At 38.6% G+C, this 21,362-nt stretch overlaps 1 protein-coding gene across 1 annotated transcript in view; it reads right to left on the reverse strand.

Annotated features, from left to right (window-relative positions):
- Window positions 1–21,362, reverse strand: part of IL6ST (interleukin 6 cytokine family signal transducer) — a 221,812-nt gene that overhangs the window by 11,655 nt on the left and 188,795 nt on the right. Inside the window, 2 exon segments of the mRNA XM_053699691.1 lie at window positions 10,201–10,282; window positions 19,711–19,807. Coding sequence (XP_053555666.1) covers window positions 10,201–10,282; window positions 19,711–19,807 — 179 coding nt within the window.

Below are 21,362 nucleotides of genomic sequence, written 5' to 3' on the forward strand. Positions count from 1 at the left end.
GAGACTTCAGGGAATTCCAGACAGCGCCCCAACCTAGCAGGCTGGCGTCTGTTGTTACAATCGTCCAATCTGGTCTGCTGAAGGGCATCCCCTTGGACAGATGTGGCCGAGAGAGCCACCATAGAAGAGAATTTCTGGTCTCTTGATCCAGATTCAGCATAGGGGACAAATCTGAGTAATCCCCATTCCACTGACTTAGCATGCACAACTGCAGTGGTCTGAGATGCAGGAGTGCAAAGGGAACTATGTCCATTGCCGCTACCATTAAACCGATTACCTCCATGCATTGAGCCACTGACGGGTGTGGAATGGAATGAAGGACACGGCAAGCATTTAGGAGTTTTGTTAACCTGTCCTCTGTCAGGTAAATTTTCATTTCTACCGAATCTATAAGAGTCCCTAAGAAGGGAACTCTTGTGAGTGGCAATAGAGAACTCTTTTCTTCGTTCACCTTCCACCCATGTGACCTTAGAAATGCCAGTACTAACTCTGTATGAGACTTGGCAGCTTGGAAACTTGACGCTTGTATCAGAATGTCGTCTAGGTACGGAGCTACCGATATTCCTCGCGGTCTTAGTACCGCCAGAAGAGAACCCAGAACCTTTGTGAAGATTCTTGGAGCAGTAGCTAACCCGAAGGGAAGAGCTACAAACTGGTAATGCCTGTCTAGAAAGGCAAACCTTAGGTACCGGTAATGATCCTTGTGAATCGGTATGTGAAGGTACGCATCCTTTAAATCCACTGTGGTCATGTACTGACCCTTTTGGATCATGGGTAAGATTGTCCGAATAGTTTCCATTTTGAACGATGGAACTCTTAGGAATTTGTTTAGGATCTTTAAATCCAAGATTGGTCTGAAGGTTCCTTCTTTCTTGGGAACCACAAACAGATTTGAGTAAAACCCTTGTCCGTGTTCCGACCGCGGAACCGGGTGGATCACTCCCATTAGTAAAAGATCTTGTACACAGCGTAGAAACGCCTCTTTCTTTATCTGGTTTGTTGACAACCTTGAAAGATGAAATCTCCCTTTTGGAGGAGAAGCTTTGAAGTCCAGAAGATATCCCTGAGATATGATCTCTAACGCCCAGGGATCCTGGACATCTCTTGCCCAAGCCTGGGCGAAGAGAGAAAGTCTGCCCCCCACTAGATCCGTTTCCGGATCGGGGGCCCTCACTTCATGCTTTCTTAGGGGCAGCAGCAGGTTTTCTGGCCTGCTTGCCCTTGTTCCAGGTCTGGTTAGGTTTCCAGCCCTGTCTGTAGCGAGCAACAGTTCCTTCCTGTTTTGGAGCGGAGGAAGTTGATGCTGCTCCTGCCTTGAAGTTGCGAAAGGCACGAAAATTAGACTGTCTAGCCCTTGGTTTGGCTCTGTCTTGAGGCAGGGCATGTCCCTTACCTCCAGTAATGTCAGCGATAATTTCTTTCAAACCGGGCCCGAATAAGGTCTGCCCCTTGAAAGGTATGTTAAGCAATTTAGATTTAGAAGTCACATCAGCTGACCAGGATTTAAGCCACAGCGCTCTGCGCGCCTGAATGGCGAATCCGGAGTTCTTAGCCGTAAGTTTAGTTAAATGTACTACGGCATCAGAAATAAATGAATTAGCTAGCTTAAGGACTCTAAGCTTGTCTGTAATCTCATCCAATGTAGCTGAGCTAATGGTCTCTTCCAGAGACTCAAACCAGAATGCCGCCGCAGCCGTGACAGGCGCAATGCATGCAAGGGGTTGCAATATAAAACCTTGTTGAACAAACATTTTCTTAAGGTAACCCTCTTTTTTCTTAAGGTAACTTTTTATCCATTGGATCTGAAAAAGCACAGCTATCCTCCACCGGGATAGTGGTACGCTTAGCTAAAGTAGAAACTGCTCCCTCCACCTTAGGGACCGTCTGCCATAAGTCCCGTGTGGTGGCGTCTATTGGAAACATTTTTCTAAATATAGGAGGGGGTGAGAAAGGCACACCGGGTCTATCCCACTCCTTGTTAACAATTTCTGTAAGCCTTTTAGGTATAGGAAAAACGTCAGTACACGTCGGTACCGCAAAATATTTATCCAGCCTACATATTTTCTCTGGGATTGCAACCGTGTTACAATCATTCAGAGCCGCTAATACCTCCCCTAGTAACACACGGAGGTTCTCAAGCTTAAATTTAAAATTTGAAATGTCTGAATCCAGTTTATTTGGATCAGATCCGTCACCCACAGAATGAAGCTCTCCGTCTTCATGTTCTGCAAATTGTGACGCAGTATCAGACATGGCCCTAGTATTTTCAGCGCAATCTGTTCTCACTCCAGAGTGGTCGCGTTTACCCCTAAGTTCTGGCAATTTAGATAAAACTTCAGTCATAACATTAGCCATGTCTTGCAAGGTGATTTGTAATGGCCGCCCTGATGTACTTGGCGTCACAATATCACGCACCTCCTGAGCAGGAGATGCAGGTACTGACACGTGAGGAGAGTTAGTCGGCATAACTTCCCCCTCGTTGTCTGGTGAAATTTTCTTTGCATGTACAGACTGGCTTTTACTTAAAGTAGCATCAATGCAATTAGTACACAAATTTCTATTGGGCTCCACATTGGCCTTTGAACATATTGCACAAAGAGATTCCTCTGTGTCAGACATGTTTAAACAAACTAGCAATTAAACTAGCAAGCTTGGAAAATACTTTTCAAATAAATTTACAAGCAATATAAAAAACGTTACTGTGCCTTTAAGAAGCACACAAAAAACTGTCACAGTTGAAATAACATGAACCGGATTAGTTATAGAAACCAAATTTTCACATTAAATTTATTAATTTAGCAAAGGATTGCACCCACTAGCAAATGGATGATTAACCCCTCAATACCAAAAAACGGATAACAATAAAAATATATACGTTTTTTTCACAGTCAAAGCACAGTCTCACAGGTCTGCTGTGAGTGATTACCTCCCTCAAAACTAGTTTTGGAGACCCCTGAGCTCTGTAGAGACGTCCTGGATCATGCAGGGAGAACAGGAAGACTTGTGACTGAATTTTTACTGCGCAGTAAAAGCGCCAAAATAGGCCCCTCCCACTCATACTACAACAGTGGGGAAGCTCAGTAAACTGATTTTATTCAAAACAAATGACAGCCATGTGGAAAAATAATGCCCATGAAAAATTTTTTCACCAAGTACCTCAGAGAAAAAACGATTAACATGCCAGAAAACGTTTTAAATATAAATATATGAGATGTTAATAAAAAGCCTGTTGCTAGTCGCTTTCACTGCAGAGAGGCTATAAGTTATATATATACAGTATTTTCTTAGTGAAGTGCCATTCCCCAGAAATACTTCAGTGCAAACATACACACATATCAGCCTGATACCAGTTACTACTACTGCATTTAAGGCTGTACTTACATTACATCGGTATTAGCAGTATTTTCTCAGTCAATTCCATTCCTTAGAAAATAATATACTGCAACATACCTCCTTGCAGGTGAACCCTGCCCGCTGTCCCCTGTTCTGAAGTTACCTCGCTCCTCAGAATGGCCGAGAACAGCAAATGGATCTTAGTTACGTCCGCTAAGATCATACACAACTCAGGTAGATTCTTCTTCTAATGCTGCCTGAGAAAAAACAACACACTCCGGTGCTGTTTAAAATAACAAACTTTTGATTGAAGAAATAAAAACTAATTTTAATAACCACAGTCCTCTCACACGTCCTATCTATTAGTTAGGTGCAAGAGAATGACTGGGTATGACGTAGAGGGGAGGAGCTATATAGCAGCTCTGCTTGGGTGATCCTCTTGCACTTCCTGTTAGGGAGGAGTTAATATCCCATAAGTAATGGATGACCCGTGGACTGACTACACTTAACAGGAGAAATAGACGTTTAACAGTCACAACCAACTGCCACAGCTCTGCTGTGGCCCTACCTTGCCATACAAACGACTTTGGAAAGCACCAAAACCCTTCAGAGAGGTCCTAAGCATTCAGGGAACTCCTTTAGGAAAACTGGATGTCTCAGTCTGCAAAAGTTAATGCGCATCTAGGCGCGAAATTAGGCCACTCCCACTTCCTGTCTACACAGTGAGAGGCCTAACAAAACTATCCTAGGCAAATTTTAGCCAGCCATGTGGAAAAAAACTGGGCCCCAATAAAGTTTATCACCAGAAAGCATATAAAAAATGTTTAAGCACTCCCAGCAAACGTTTTATATTTCAGTAGTTTGAAAAAATAATAAGAGTGTTACCTCTAATAGTAAGCATGATACTAGTAGTTATTAAATCACTGTAATCAGGCTTACCTTAAATAAATCTGGTATCAACAGCATTTTCTAGCATATACATTTCTCTAGAAAAATTTAGACTGCACATACCTCATAGCAGGAGACCCTGCACGCCATTCCCCAAGCTGAAGTTACCTCTCTCTTCAGTTATGTGTGAGAACAGCAATGGATCTTAGTTACAACCTGCTAAGATCATTAGAGACCACAGGCAGACTCTTCTATTTTCTGCCTGAGACCAAAATAGTACAACTCCGGTACCATTTAAAATAACAAACTTTTGAATTGAAGAAAAAATAACTAAATAACACCACATCTCTCTAACTGCTTCCATGCTTGTCGAGAGCTGCAAGAGAATGAATGGAGGTGGCAGGAAGGGGAGGAGCTATATAGACAGCTCTGCTGTGGGTGATCCTCTTGCAGCTTCCTGTTGGGAAGGAGAATATCCCACAAGTAATGGATGATCCGTGGACTGGATACACCTTACAAGAGAAAAGCATTTTATCTAACTCATTGGGCCAAATGTACGTAGATCTAAGTCATGCAGTACATAGCCCATCGTAAAACATAATGCTGGAAGCCCAAGCAATCTCGGTGAACTTCCAGTATGATAAGGATAGTATTTGAAAAGGATAAATTGCAGATGAGACAGTGATATGGCTAGAAAATTTGAACAAAGGGGATGCCCACAGTCTGCTAAAGCAGGAATTAAAACACACTGGAGAGGGGAAGAAAAATTATCTGAAAAAATCTCTGGTGTTTGTAACATTATGAGCATAATTAAGAAACATTGGTCTATACTACATAAATGCAACCCTAATGTCCCAGAGTGCTATTCTCCCTATCCTAGCATCTAAAATGAGATTAACTTGTACATGTAGATATTGGGAGTGGTAAAAAAATTATAAAAAGAAAATGAAAAAAGTGTAGTTGTTTCCCCTGCCTTAATTGTGGAAATTGCAATTCCATGATAAAAGGCAATTTGTTTACACACAACCAGACTGAGAAAAAAACATAATTTATGTAAGAACTTACCAGATAAATTCATTTCTTTCATATTAGCAAGAGTCCATGAGCTAGTGACGTATGGGATATACATTCCTACCAGGAGGGGCAAAGTTTCCCAAACCTTAAAATGCCTATAAATACACCCCTCACCACACCCACAATTCAGTTTAACGAATAGCCAAGAAGTGGGTTGATAAGAAAGGAGCGAAGCATCAAAAATAAGGAATTGGAATAATTGTGATTTATACAAAAAAATCATAACCACCACAAAAAGGGTGGGCCTCATGGACTCTTGCTAATATGAAAGAAATGAATTTATCAGGTAAGTTCTTACATAAATTATGTTTTCTTTCATGTAATTAGCAAGAGTCCATGAGCTAGTGACGTATGGGATAGCAGATACCCAAGATGTGGAACTTCCACGCAAGAGTCACTAGAGAGGGAGGGATAATATAAAGACAGCTAATTCCGCTGAAAAATTAATCCACAACCCAAATCAAAAGTTTCAATTTTTATAATGAAAAAAACTGAAATTATAAGCAGAAGCATCAAACTGAAACAGCTGCCTGAAGTACTATTCTACCAAAAACTGCTTCTGAAGAATAGAAAACATCAAAATGGTAGAATTTAGTAAAAGTATGCAAAGAAGACCAAGTCGTTGCTTTGCAAATCTGATCAACAGAAGCTTCATTCTTAAAAGCCCAGGAAGTAGAAACTGACCTAGTAGAATGAACCGTAAACCTCTGAGGCGGGGAATAACCCGTCTCCAAATAAGCATGATGAATCAAAAAAGCTTTAACCAAAATGCCAAAGAAATGACAGAAGCCTTCTGACCTTTCCTAAAACCAGAAAAGATAACAAATAGACTAGAAGTCTTTCTGAAATCTGAGTAGCTTCAACATAAAATTTCAAAACTCTTACCACATCCAAAGAATGTAAGAATCTTTCCAAAGAATTCTTAGGATTAAGACACAAGGAAGGGACAATAATTCCTCTACTAATGTTGTTAGAATTAACAACTTTAGGTAAAAATTGAAATGAAGACAGCAAAACCACCTTATCCTGATGAAAAATCAGAAAAAGGAGACTCACAAGAAAGAGCAGATAATTCAAAAACTGTTCTAGCTGAAGAGATGTCTAAAAGGAACAATACTTTCCATGAAAGTAATTTAAATGTCCAAAGAAAGCATATGCTCAAACGGAAGAGCCTGTAAAGCCCTCATAACCAAATTAAGACTCCAAGGAGGAGAAATTGGCTTAATGACAGGATTAATACGAACCAAAGCCTGAACAAAACAATGAGTAACAGAAAGATTAGCACAGAAAAAGCAGAGATTTGTCCTTTCAAGGAACTTTTAGACAAAAACCCTTATCCAAACCATCCTGAAGAAACTATAAAATCCTAAAAATTCTAAAAGAATGCCAAGAGAATTAATGAGAAGAGCATCATGAGATGTAAATCTTCCAAACTCGATAAAAAATCTTACTAGACACAGATTTACGAGCCTGCAACATAGTATTGAAAATTTTTAAGGTAAGAAAAAATATTTATTCATATGCATTATCCCAAAATAATGAAACTGACAGTCTGAAAGAAGGAATACTGATTATCCTGAATCATGGCAAATATAAGTTTAAAACATATATTTAGAACTTTATATGTAAAGTGCCCAACCATAGCTTAGAGTGTCATAAATAAAATAAGACTTACTTACCCTAAGACACTCATCTACATATAGTAGATAGCCAAACCAGTACAGAAACGAGAATCAGTAGAGGTAATGGTATATAAGAGTACATCGTCGATCTGAAAAGGGAGGTAGGAGATGAATCTCTACGACCGATAACAGAGAACCTATTAAATAGATCCCCTAGAGGAAGACCATTGTATTCAAATAGGCAATACTCTCTTCACATCCTTCTGACATTCACTGCACTCTGAGAGGAAAACCGGGCTTCAGCCTGCTGTGAAGCGCATATCAACGTAGAATCTAGCACAAACTTACTTCACCACCTCCATGGGAGGCAAAGTTTGTAAAACTGAATTGTGGGTGTGGTGAGGGGGTGTATTTATAGGCATTTTAAGGTTTGGGAAACTTTGCCCCTCCTGGTAGGAATGTATATCCCATACGTCACTAGCTCATGGACCAGGGACTTCTTTACATGGAATACCACATACGCTGTATATTTAACTAAGTGACTGAGTGAGTGGCTCTATGTAGGTGAGACCACCCGCAGGGTCCAGGAGTGCTTAAATGAGCATAAAAGCAATATAAGATGTGGGAACACGGAGGCCTGAGTTTCATCAAATTTTTTGAAATATAGTCATTAGCCAAATGAGATTTCAAATTATTGATCATGTGAGAAGACCTAGACGTGGGGAAGAGTAGAGAATTACTGTTAAAACAAAGGGAAACATTTTGGATAGATACATTAGATTCCATTGAGCCTTTGGGTATGAACAAAGAATTGGACTTCTCAGTATTTTTATAATCCACATATGGTATATTGTTTTTAATTTTATTTACTAATTTTACATTTTGAATGCATAGAAATTAAATATTGTATAAGAAACGTTTGTGTGACTTAGGATTTAAGTATAGGATTTTAATATGGCCAGTATATGATTAAAATATATATACTTATGAATGACCACTAGGTAGCAGTATGATATATTATACCTTAGAGAGGCGTGGCTATGAAGGGTATTTAAGGGGACAGTAAAGTCATAATTAGACATTCATGATTTAGACAGGGCATGTAATTTTAAACAAACTTTCTAATTTACTTCTATTATGTAATTTACTTCCTTCTCTTGTTATCCTTTGCTGAAAGGTTTATCTAGGTAAGCTCAGGAGCAGCAAAGAAACTAGGTTCTAGCTGCTGATTGGTGGATATATATATATATATATATAGTTTGTCATTGGCTCACCCGTGTGTTCAGTTAGAAACCATTTGAGAATTAGAGAATGAAACAAATTTGATAAAAGAAGTAAATTGGAAAGTTTTTTAAAATAGTATGTTCTACTTAAATCATGAAAGAAAAATGTTGGGTTTCATGTCCCTTTAAAATGCGATAACAATGTAGACAAACATACATGATTAAGGATCTTGACCCGAAGCTTTGTATTTTTTGACCCAGTCTTGTTGAAATAAAGGTCTTTTATATAAAGCCTGGACAGTGCTGCCTGCTTCTGATTTGCTATATATAAGGTTTGGCAGTTACCTAACAGCTTGCACGGGGAGGAGTCGCTGTACTTCTTTTGAATCACTCTCTCACTTTAGCAACATTAATCACCTTGCAGAACCATAGCCGTATAACACATAAGGAGGTGGGTGTGCTCCTTAGGTTGCCCCAAACAATACTTAGATACAATTGAGACCCTTGTTTAAAAGATGATTATTTATGAAATTAGGATAAATCCAATCACACCATTTATTTTGTATTTCATATGGTGACCTTTCCCCCATATTATGGCATTTCTGCTAAGAAAAAAGTTTTGTTTTTTTTTTTAAAAGTGATTGAATTAGTAAAAGAAAAGAAGACAAAAACCAAGATGATATTTGCATTGGTACCTTAACCCCTTCACGCCATTAGGACATTCTAACACCGCTAGGCATTAATGCCATAAGGACGGCATGGAACCTCCTACCTTATATGACGTCCTGTAGCCTCCCCAAATTGGATTGGGTGGGCATGCCCAGCAGTGTAGACAGCCCCCCATGATCCGATCCGGGCCTTGAAATCACTTTATCAGATTAACAATTGCCTTTTTTTTAAAGAAATATTTACAACAGAACTTTGTTCCCATGTTAAACATTTGCTCCCAACATGAAAGTTGATATGTATGCATAAATGTAATGAGCGTCAAACTGAAAACAGCTCCAGCACAGTGATGTAAAATGGCTTAGTACTTAAAGGGAAAGTATACTGTAAAATTGTTTTTCCTTAATGTATTTCCAATTGCTTTTATCACCAACTGCAGAGTATTAAATGTATGGGAATTTGCTTTTTAAGGTTTATTTGTGTATATGAAACAGCTGATTTTGTGTGTTGAAGCCACAACCTAATAAAATGGGTTGAGCTTGTAGGTATAATCAGATCTCATTACTTTACATCTTTATCTTAGATCTGTCCATAAACCAAAGACCAATAATTAGAGAGAAAAATGGAAAATTAACATTTTATTACCTTATCTCTTCCATACACTACTGGGAGTGTAATTACTTCCACACGCTGTGTTTACACAGCTTATTTATAGCTTGGACCTAAGGCCACAAAGTTTCAGAATAGGTGGGGATAACAAAGGCTAAATCAAATAAACTATTTCAAATGCCAACATAAGGGTAAAGGAAATCCTTGAAAACAATTTATTACACTCCAGCAGACAAAGTGGATCATTAAGGACACATTAAATGGGAGATTTTTTTTGAGTAAAATATCCTTTTAAAGGATTAAACAAATCATTGAACTGGCTTCAAATGTATCGCTCTATAAGTTTATAAAAGATCTTCTGCAGGCACAATGTGAAAAACAAGTTATATGATTTTTTTAATTTAGGTGGAATTCTTCTATCATGTAGTAAGTTATAACACATGGACTAATACAAGAGAAGTTCAGATGACAATATAGACTTTTTTTAGGGAAATCTTTATTTAGTAGAACTAATTATCTGTGACAGAAATACAAAACATGTAAGGGCAATGTCATATTTGTAAAATGATGGATTATTCTGTTTATTAAATTTGTAAAAATACAATAAAAACAATTTCAACATAAAATATGTTCTGCAGAAATACCTTATTTCATCCCTATTTGCACTTAAAAACTTGGGGGGGGGGGAGGCATGTGGGCATTCCAATTCTACTGGCATTTTTCAAGAAATAACGCTAATACATTTAGCTAATACATTTAAAAGATGAAAAAGATGAAACTCTTACCCTGCTTGGAGTCTGAGGAGACCATTTTGCAATGTCACTTTTTGAAGGATCAGGAACATTGGGCCAAATATGCTTTTTTATTCTACAAAACAAATAATAGTTTATTATAAAAAAGACAACAAACACATTCACAGATGATAGGTGCATTTTTTCATATTTAGTTTTTGCTAAACAAATAATGTAGTTAGCTGTAGTTCCCCGTATTCTGTGAATTCTGACCCTATATACACTATAAAAAGAAATGCAAAGGCAAAATAACAGTATTTTTCCAGATATTTAGAGTTGTAGTTATTTTCCAATAAATCCAGTGTTGGAATTCTCCGAATGACTGAAACCGCTGCAAAAATTTGTTTTTCATTTAGCACACGAATAATGAAATCTAGATACATACAATAGTCTAATTCACAAATACACACATTTATTGAACTGGAAATATAACAATATTTCATGACTGATTGACTCACAAATTACTGTAAAAATAAGGCTTTACATAATTTTGTTTTAAAAATTTTAGGAAGTCAGGCAGTTATGCGACAAGACCAAGAGCCAAACAAAAAACAATAATTAAGGAGGGGAACATAATTTATGTAAGAACATACCTGATAAATTAATTTCTTTCATAATGGCAAGAGCCCATGAGCTAGTGATGTATGGAATGTACATTCCTACCAGGAGGGGCAAAGTTTCCCAAACCTCAAAATGCCTATAAATACACCTCCCACAACAGACATACTTCAGTTTAACGTATAGCCAAGTAGTGAGGTGTAAAAAGGAGTTAAAAAGCATAGAAAAGAGAGGAACTGGAAAATAATATTGTGCTTTTATACAAAAAATATAACCACCAAAAACAGGGTGGGCCTCATGGACTCTTGCCATTATGAAAGAAATTAATTTATCAGGTGAGTTCTTACATAAATTATGTTTTCTTTCATGTAAATGGCAAGAGTCCATGAGCTAGTGACGTAGGGGATAAAATAGCCAAGATGTGGAAGCCCACAGAAGAGTCACTAGAGAGGGAGGGATAAAATAAAAACAGCTATTTCCGCTGAGAAATTAAATCCAAAAAATAAGTTCTTCTTATAAAAAGAAGAATCAAAGTGAGACAGCTGCCTGAAGAACTTTTCTACGAAAGACTGCTTCAGAAGAAGCAAATACATCGAAATAGTAAAATTTAGTAAATGTATGCAAAGACCACCAAGTTGCTGCTTTGCAAATCTGATCAACTGAAGCTTCATTCTTAAAAGCCCAAGAAGTGGCAACTGATCTAGTAGAATGAGCTTTAATTCTCTGAGGCGGAGACTGTCCCGCCTCCAAATAAGTCTTGTGAATCAAAAGCTTTAACCAAGATGCCAAAGAAATGGCAGAGGCTTTCTGACCTTTCCTAGAACCAGAAAAGACAACAAATTGACTAAAAGTCTTCCTGAAATCCTTAGTAGCCTCAATATAGTATTTCAAAGTCCTTACCACATGCAAAGAGTGTAACGATTTTTCAAGCAAATTCTTAGGATTCGTACACAAGGAAAGGAAATCGGAAAAGGAGACTCACAAGAGAGAGCAGACTAGACATGTAATCCCTGTCTCCCCACAACCTAATAAAAGACCTCTAAGTCTTTCACAACAAGACAACCCTCACTCTGCCTTAATGCGCACTGCAGGCAGTACTTCTGCTAGCAAGCAGAATTTTCCTGGCACCAGAACCCCTGACCTTTCTAATAATCAGAGGTCAGGGCGTATTTTTTCAGAAATTAGTAATAATAAACCCTCTAAGAAAATCCACCTAAGATTTTTGAAAAGCACACAAAAAGACCTTATGATATTTCCTCCTCAGATGAGGAATATTTTTCTGATTTTGATGATAAACAGTCTGAAGATTTTTAATCCGATTCTTAAATACTTAAAGTCTCACTCGTCTAAATCTCACAATGATAATTTTTTTTCTAGATTCATTAGGCAAACCTTTCACCAAACCTGACGAACTACATCACCCCCATTCTTCTGCATGGTTCCCTTCAAGGGAAATAGCCGAGTTTATGGATCATCTAAGAAATTCCCTTAAAAAAACAGCCAGATCAACACAAAGCTAAATGTCACCGTCCTTCCCTTCCCAGTAATTCTACCATTACCCCTGAAATAGATTCAGATATTCTAAAATGTTTAGGTTCCTAAGGAGCTAACCTTAAAATAGTTTCAGATAGGCTTCTCAGGGCTTGTCAAAACAAACTCCTAGATACTACAGGCCCAATTGCAAAAAATTTTGATCTCTCTGAAGAAGCTATTGATTCCAACTCCTCCCTTGACCCTTTCCAATCAGAGAGTGAATTCTTAGATACACTGCCTTTTTAGGCAACGCCAACGAAGCCATAGTTGTGGAAAGAAGACGCAATATTATCCATAGAATTGACCCCAAATTATCAGATTTTGCTTCAACCCAAAGATCCTCCGATCCCAATGGCCTACTTTATGGTGATACTTACCTTTTTAGAATGAATAACTATGCAAAAACTTTTAATACCTTATCCAAAACTAAATCCACTATTAAAATAACACTTTGCACACAATCCAGTGTTTTTGATAGGGCCGGGAAAAGTATCAGTATACCAGTATCAAACAGAATCATAAAACCCAATAGAACGTGAGGTCCCTCCCCTATTGGCCCATGCACCAACAATGGAATGAAAATATTTCCACTGTGCGATAGGTACCGGGAAAATGACTCCACAAAAGAGAGTAAAAACTTGCCCAGAGAAACAGAATGTGAATCAGACAAACAATACCAGGCTGCTACAGGCAGGGAGTTCCGGCACAATCCATATGCAGAGGCGGATCCAGGCAGCCAACAGGTAACAGGGGTGCTAAGCTGTGTAAAAGCGGCCAGTGTAGCCGAAAATATAGATTCAAAAAGCATGTACAGCAGCACTGAGGCAAAAGTTATATTTTTTAACTATTGGATTGCCCTGCTACTCCTTTGCCTCAGTGCTGCTGTACATGCTTTTTGAAACAGAATGTGAAGCCTAGTTCCGGCCTCTAGGACCCTTGGATCCAATATGATCCAACAACCAGCACCCATCCAAGATAGTACCTATAACAGGTCCTACCTGTCATCTAGGATAGATGGACCTGCTCTGCTTGGACCGGAAGCAAGAAATAACTCCTCTTGTGTAGAAAGAGCGAGCAGACTTAAATAGTACCCAACACAGGTGCTGCCTGTCATTTAGGATACGACATATCTGCCAGAACACTCAAGGGCCAAAACATAAAATTCAAAATTTCCAGCAATGCTAGAAAAACGGAGAATAATCCAAATAAAGAAATGTAAGCCCCGAGGCTTAAATTTTGTCTTGTAGTTATCGGGGGAACCATCACCCCAAGCAGAGACCTAGAAGCTTCAACCGGAAGTCTCCAACAATCTATGCTGACCATATTGCCGCTTTAAGAAGGAACACATATGAAAAATACATATGTGAGGGTTCTTATACAAAACCATTTCTTTAAACAGCCCTGAAAACAGCCCTGGCATATGTATTTTTCATATGTGTCCCTTTTTAAAGCGGCAATATGGTCAGCCTACAACAATCGCAACCATCAAAGTCGATAGTGCCAAAAAAAAACAAAACAAAAAAAAAAAACATGTGACGAAACATCTTCCTAAGAAGAGTTTCTACAACAGCCCAGAGCTCTAAAAACAAAAACTATCCGAAACAGAATAGCAAAAGAAATAGGCAAGCGCACAAAGAGTGTGCAAACAAAAACAGGTCCAGCCTGTCATACGACACAACCCCCCCCATAGAACTTGGAACTGGGATTCTAAATAAAAAATAAATTATATATATCTAGACGATAAGGAATAGGATCTCCATCACTCTCCACTCATCTAGTCAAGATCGCTATCTGATTTAGAGGACTGAGATTCAACTGATGGACCAGTACTGGGAACCTCTAACATCGCCAAAACCTCTCTCAGAAGTAAACGCAGGCATGCCATTCTAAATCTAAATCCTCCTCAGTCAGAGGAATCAAGTCAGCAGACTCCGACCATGGAGGTTCTACCTCTGAAGCCTCAGAGGAAACCACATCTCGAGATGACTGATCGGATACAATAGTCCTTTTACACAACGGTCCCTGGGCAGAAGTGCATGAATTAACCCTTCGCTTGCACGTAGCAGGAAGAGGCAAAATCGCTAAGGCTGTGGAGATGGCCATGCGGAACTGTGCAGTAACCTATGGTGGAAAAAAGCCACCTTCAGGTGAAGGAGCAGCGGTACTTAGGGAAACTGCATGTGTAGGAACAGAAGATTCTAGGGAACACACCTCGTGGGACGAGGAATCTTTAGAGGCGGACGGCTCAGTGGTCTCTAACATCTAACATTGGATGATAAGAACACCCTATAGCGGCATACGGAACATAATTAAGAGGGCTGGGCTACCCGGGCCTCCTCACAATATACACAGGCATCAAAATCGGATTCAGAGGGATACCCCTCTAAAAAAATAAGAATCCTCCATAACTCGTCTAAATTAAATTATAGAAAGAACTTGTACCTTATACCCACAATGGCTGGGGCACTCACCACCTCCTATGACCCAGACAGGTAGAAAACTCGGTCAGGAATCGGAAATGGAAAAAAGCGTGACCACTCCCCGTCACATGGTGCATCATGCAGGACCGCCCCTGCTAAGGGAAAGCGTGCCAGCTTAATAAAGTTGTGCAGTTCTCAAATGAAAAAACATAACAAATATGATTAAAAAAACCCCACTGTTCAATAATCCCCCTCAGGAGATATTAACCCATAATTTCATAAAGATAAAGGAGTCCCACTGTGACCCTGTCTTCTATCGTTAACATGTGTGAAAAAAAAATGAAACAATCTTACCGGAATCTATACCGTGGAACACGATCCTTAAAGTTTCACGGATTGTAGCAGCGCTTCTGACATGGACTTGAGTGAAGAAAGCAAGCAGCGAAACTAGTCAACGCGGAATGCTTAAGGAGCAGTTAATATGAGTCTGGATGGTTTCTCAGAAAGACTCTCCCTGCATCTCCAGACTCTAACTTTCATCAATGCTCTCACTGAGAGGCTGACAAGACTACTTAAAACTCCAGTCCCATCTCAAAGGGCAGATACCCTTCCTAAGGAACTACTCCAAAATCTTCTGACACTTATCTGCCAACCTCCTGTGACGAAAGGCAAAGAATGACTGGGGGATGAGGGAAGTGGGGGAGGTATTTAAGCCTTTGGCTGGGGTGTATTTGCCTCCTCCTGGTGGCCAGGTTCTGTATTCCCACATGTAATGAATGTAGCTGTGGACTCTCCCTGTATTAAGAAGAAAATAGGTGGCAGACTCGCCAAATTGGCATCTAATCACCTCAGATCCCTGGATTCTACCCACTCCCAGATGTTTCCTCCCAAACCCATTCAGTTCTTAAAGAAAGACAAGCTCGCCATAGACTCAAAGATTTCTTCTCTAGCCTCAATAAAAGGCTATAGAACTCATTATTTTGTACGGAGACAGTTACTTAAGCAACATTTTCCTGGTAAAAAAGAAAAATGGGCAATTTCGTCCCGTAATAAATCTCAGGACTTTGAATGCCTTCGTTCTGTACCATCATTTCAAGATGGAGGGCATTCATCTTCTAAGAGATTGTCTCTTAGATTAAAACTGGTTGGTTCACCTCGATCTTACAGATGATTACCCAACTGTTCCCATCCATTCATCTCACAGGAAATTTCTCCGCTTTATTAGAACATACTATGGCAATTCACTTGTCTTCCTTTCGGACTGTCCTCTGCCCCTTGGATCTTCACCAAAATCCTGAAATCTGTCTCAGATTCAGAGGTGTTTGTCTTATAAATTTATCTGGATGACATTCTGAATCAGGATGATTTACTCTGTCCTTTTCCTTTTGGCGAACCTTGGATTTCTAATAAACAAAGAGAAATCCATCCTTACTCCTACTCAGTATCTGATTTTCTTGGGTTTTCAAATAAATACCCTATCTACCCCTCAGCCTTCCCCAAGAAAAAATATCTGCAATAAAAAAGGAGATCTCATCTGTTCTAAAAAAAGCCTTCTTTCCCTCTGAGACTCCTAGCTCACAACATTGGTCTTCTCTCCTCCATCCAAGCTATCTTCCCAGCTCCCCTCCACTATCGGGCTCTTCAACGCCTCAAAATGTATTTTCTTCGCAAAGGTCTTTCATATGCCCACCCCATTTCTCTCTCTCCGGAAGCTCATTAGGAATTACTTTGGTGGCTAATCCACATGGATGCCTGGAACGGCAGAGCAATCTTCGGCAACTAGTTATAAAAGCAGATGCAAGCAATTCTGGATGAGGTGCCCGATGTGGTTCTCTTATCACCGGTGGCAAATGGATAGGTGCGGAGAGACTTCTTCACATCAATTGCAAGAAATTACTTGCTGGTTCCTTTTGCAATCAAGAGCTTTATAAAAAATGTAGCTCCCATTTCTGCGATTCTTCACATGAACAACATTTCTGCCGTGAGATATCTGAACAAATTGAGAGGTACCGAATCCAAAGCTCTCTCAGAGATTACCAAAGATTTGTTCATCATTGTTTATAAAACAATTTTTCCATTCAAGCCGAATACATTGCAGGTCTCTCCAATTCAGCAGCGGATTGGGGATCTCGCTATCTTCAGGATTCCAGCGATTGGAGATTATTGCCCAATATTTTCCTTTCCCTAGGATTCCACCGATGGGAAATTACTGCCCAATATTTTCCTTTCCCTTGCCTCCCTGAGCGGTCCCTTCACTATAGATATTTTTTCCTCAAGATTCAATCATCAGATGAAATCTTTTTTCAGCTGGCATCCAGATCCAGACGCCACAGTTGTAGACGCCTGCCTTCAACCTTGCCGGCTCAAAACGCTTATGCTTTCCCCCCTTTTTCCATGATCCCCAGGACACTTGCTCATCTTCGCAGAGCTCAAATTTCCCTTCTAATAACTCCCCTTTGGCCAACTCAGTCCTGGTACCCCTCTCTCCTAGAGCTGTCCTTTCTCCCTCCCCTCCCAATTCCATCCCTCCCCAATCTCCTCCTGAATCCTTTCCGGGAACCCTCACCCTCTCCTCCTAGACGAATCCCTCAACCTGGTAGCCTGGGCAATTTCAGGGGCCCTCAAGCGAATTTCAAAAAGTTCTCAGTTTCTCCTTCAAGAGTCCTGGGCTCCAGGTACCAATAAAGCTCATCTCTTAGCTTGGCCTAAATGGTCTAGCTGGTGTTCACGAAGACACCTGGATCCCATTTCAGCCCCGCTCCCTGAAATAATTACCTTTCTTCCCTTTTTGATAATGGTTTCGCTTATAGATCCATTAATTTGGCTCATTCTGTCATTTCTACCACTCATGATTTTATCAGATATTCCCATTGGTCGCCATCCTCATATTTGTTGCTTATTAAAAGCCATCAGATTAAAAAATCCCCCTGCTCCTAGATATTCCTTTTTCTGGGATGTAGATATTGTCATTAATTTCCTAAATAATTGACCCTCCAACTCTGATCTTTCTCTCAAACAACTCTCTGCTAAATTAGCCACTCCTGTCCTTTCACAGAGTTTCAGATGTAAAAGCTATTGACATAAATTCCAAGATGTTTTCCCCTTTTGGTGTCACCTTTTTGCTTTCCCGCTGAACGAAATGTCTCTCAAAATCTATCTTCTATCCATGTTTTCCTGATCATCCTAATATCTGTGTAGCCTCCTGTCTCAGAGAATATGAAACCCGAACTTCTTTGCTTAGATCTCCTTCCTCTCCTCAAATCCTAATTTCTTTTGTTTCTCCTCATAAACCTGTCTCTTCCTCTTCTATTGCCAGATGGGTTAAATGGATTCTTCTTTTATCTGATGTAGAGGACTCCTTTACCGCTCTTTCTATTTGAGGAGCCTCCGCTTCTAAAGCATACTTTATTCCTTTCTTCAGGATATCCTTAATGCCGCTGACTGGTCTTCAGACACTACCTTTAAACAGTTCTATTTCAAACCTATTTCTCATGACGCATCTTCTTTACTCCTTTGATCTATTTAGCTTGAAACTAGCAAAATAGGAGTATCTATGCTTAATAAAATTCTGATTATCCTAGCTTTGTGAAAGAATAATCTAGATTTTATTAAAGACACAGAGACGAGTATTTTCCCTCCCTGGCTCTCTTGGTGGTGTATTAATTCTCTCATATCCGATAAAATAAATATTGTTATTGTATTTCATCTTCTCCACCCCGATTTTTCCAGGTTTTCAAAACATGCAACACCCCAGTTGTTAAAGAACTTTTTATCCTGGTTATGGATCATCTACAAAGGATCATCTACTTCCTATCAAGTTTCATCTTTAAGTTGCTGCCCAATTGTTTATCTCTGTTATACAAAACGTTTCTTTTGTCTCATCTATGGTTTTTTTCCAGTTTTTTCATCGGTGGATCCTTCATCCTGATGTTTCCTTTCCTCTTGAATCTTTTTCCAGTTTGCATCAAAGAAGAAAGAGGAGGATTAGGGGACTATTTGGACAGTATATGGGCACTATGACTATTCTCATTTGTTGAATTTATCTGCTCATTTGAATACTTGTTCTTCATTGGCTGTTATCATTTTCTTTGTTTTTGTTGCTACTTGCCTGTTAAATATCTTTATGTCTGTGAAAAGCTGTGTAAGTAGTAAAAGAGAAGTAAAATACTCGGTCTCTGTGTCTTTAACAAAAACTAGATTATTCCTTCACAAAAGGTAGGATAATCAAAATTATCTTCTAACAGTTCAAGTCTATGGATACTAAATAGGATTTTAGAGCAGCTGGATCTTAAAAAAACAAAACCACAAATCACATTGTAGATATATAACCTGTCTTCTGAAAGGCATATTGGTTGCTTATATGGAATAAGAAAGTATTGACTTGTACACTTGTGATATTATTGTCATGCAGTTTTTACCTAAAGTAACAAAGCACACAGGAAAATAAATTAGTAGAGTGTTTTTCCATATACGTACAAAGGGCAAATACTAGTAAATGAACACTTTAAAGCTAACCTGAACTAAGAGGCCACAGTATTGTGTTTAATTTTAGATGTAGAAAAACACAAGACAATTATTTTCTCTAGAGTTAAAAAGACAGTAAAGTCAAAATTGAACTTTCATGATTCAGATAGAACATGCACTTTTAAACAAATTTACAATTTACATCTATTAAATTTGCTTTGTTCTCATGGTATACACTTTGTTAAAAAGCATATTTAAGTAGGCTCAAAAGCAGCAATGCACTACTGGAAGCTAGCTATTTATAGGTGGCCGCACATACATAATATGCCTCTTGTCACAAGCTAATCCGATGTGTTCAGCTACTTCCCAGTAGTGCATTTCTGCTCATTCAACAAAGAATAGCAAGTGAACCAAGCAAATTTGATAATAGAAGTAAATTGGAAAGCTGTTAAAAATCGTATCTGAACGAGGGTCCCTATAATAAGCAACCACAGCTTTACTTTAAGTCAGTGTTAATGGGTCTACTTACAGATCTCTCTTGCTGAAACATACTGAGGCACCAACAAGCAGGAGTATAAGAAAGACTAAACATGAGGACACAACAACAGCTTCTACTTCTCCATTGGCTGTAAATAAAATAGAAGAAAAATAATATTATATTATTAAATAGGAATATAAATATATAATATAATAATATATATACACACAAGATGCAGAGAGGAGTGAGAGATCCTTTTTCTTAGACATATAAGCACAATAGGGTTCTCACTCACCACTTATCCCTAAAATCCCCAAGAAATAACAACACATAATAGTTATTAAATGTGCATTTGGATTTGGACACAATTTTTGTTGTGTTCTTGGCATTTGTTTCAAAAAGAAAAAAAAACGAGCTGCACAATTAAAGAATAAAGGAACGATGATGATGCAGCAAAAAAATAATTAAAAAATAGTTCATTCAGTCATGGCATTAAAGTGCGGCTGTTTTAGGAGTACTAACAGTTTTTAACCAACGAGCAAAAAAAAAAATAATATATATAATATATAAGAGAGAGAAGAGAGATAGAGAGATATAGAGCTAGATATAGATAGATATATAACTTTTCTTTCAGTTATGACTGAGGGTGGAGCAGAAAACACAGGAGGAATAGCAACAGTTCCTCCTCCTTGGTTCACCCTCACAGTGACTAATGGAACACACCACGTGCCCTAGTCTGAGGCAGCCCATGTGGGAGTCAGGCTGTCTTTGCCCTAATACACCAGTGCACAGGGATATGCCTCTTCTGCCCCCTCTTCACTAAACTACTATGAAGGATTACAGGGCTCAGTGCCACAGAGAGCTTGCAATATGCAGATCTTTGAAAACACTAAGCTTCATATATAAAATGTATTAGGTTATCACTGAGACAAACAAAGGTAAGGATGAACAGTATAACTAAAGATTAAAAGGGACAGTAAAGTCAAAAGTAAGCAAATTCATTGGATAAAGCATGGTATTTTCAGCAACGTTTCATTTACTTCTATTATCAATTCTGCTTATTTCTTTTGGTATCTTTTGTCAAAGATGAATCCTATGTGAACTCAAGAGCATTCATGTGCCACCCAGCAGTAGTGTTTGTAACTATGTATAATGTTGCTATAATCATTGTTGCAAACACTGCTGCTATAGACTGCTAAAGACGTGCATATTCCTAAACTCCTATCAGTTCTTCTTCAACAAAGGACACCGAAAACAAAGCAAATTTTATAATATAAATAAATTGGAAAGTTGTTTAAAATGGCATGCTCTATCTGAATCATGAACTTTACAGTCCCTTTAAATGTATCAAACAACCGAAAGGGATATGAAACGGTGCTCTTTTATTAAAGCAAATATGTTAAAACAAGGTAAACATAAAAACAAACCGATGGTGTAAAAAACAACAAATCTTGTTTTCTTGTGCAGCCCCTGCCCTCAGGGAAATGAGAGCAAACATGTTTCTCTTTCATGATTCAGATAGAGAATACAATTTTAAACAACATTCCAGTTTACTTCTATTTTTTAATTTGCTTTATTCTTTAGATATCCTTTATTGAAGAAATAGCAATACACATGGGTGAGCCTATTTACATATGCTTTTTAACAAAGGACAACAAGAGAATGAAGCAAATTAGATCATATAAGTAAATTTGAAAGTTGTT

The sequence above is a fragment of the Bombina bombina genome, chromosome 2 (assembly GCF_027579735.1).
Source record: "Bombina bombina isolate aBomBom1 chromosome 2, aBomBom1.pri, whole genome shotgun sequence".
NCBI lineage: Eukaryota > Metazoa > Chordata > Amphibia > Anura > Bombinatoridae > Bombina > Bombina bombina.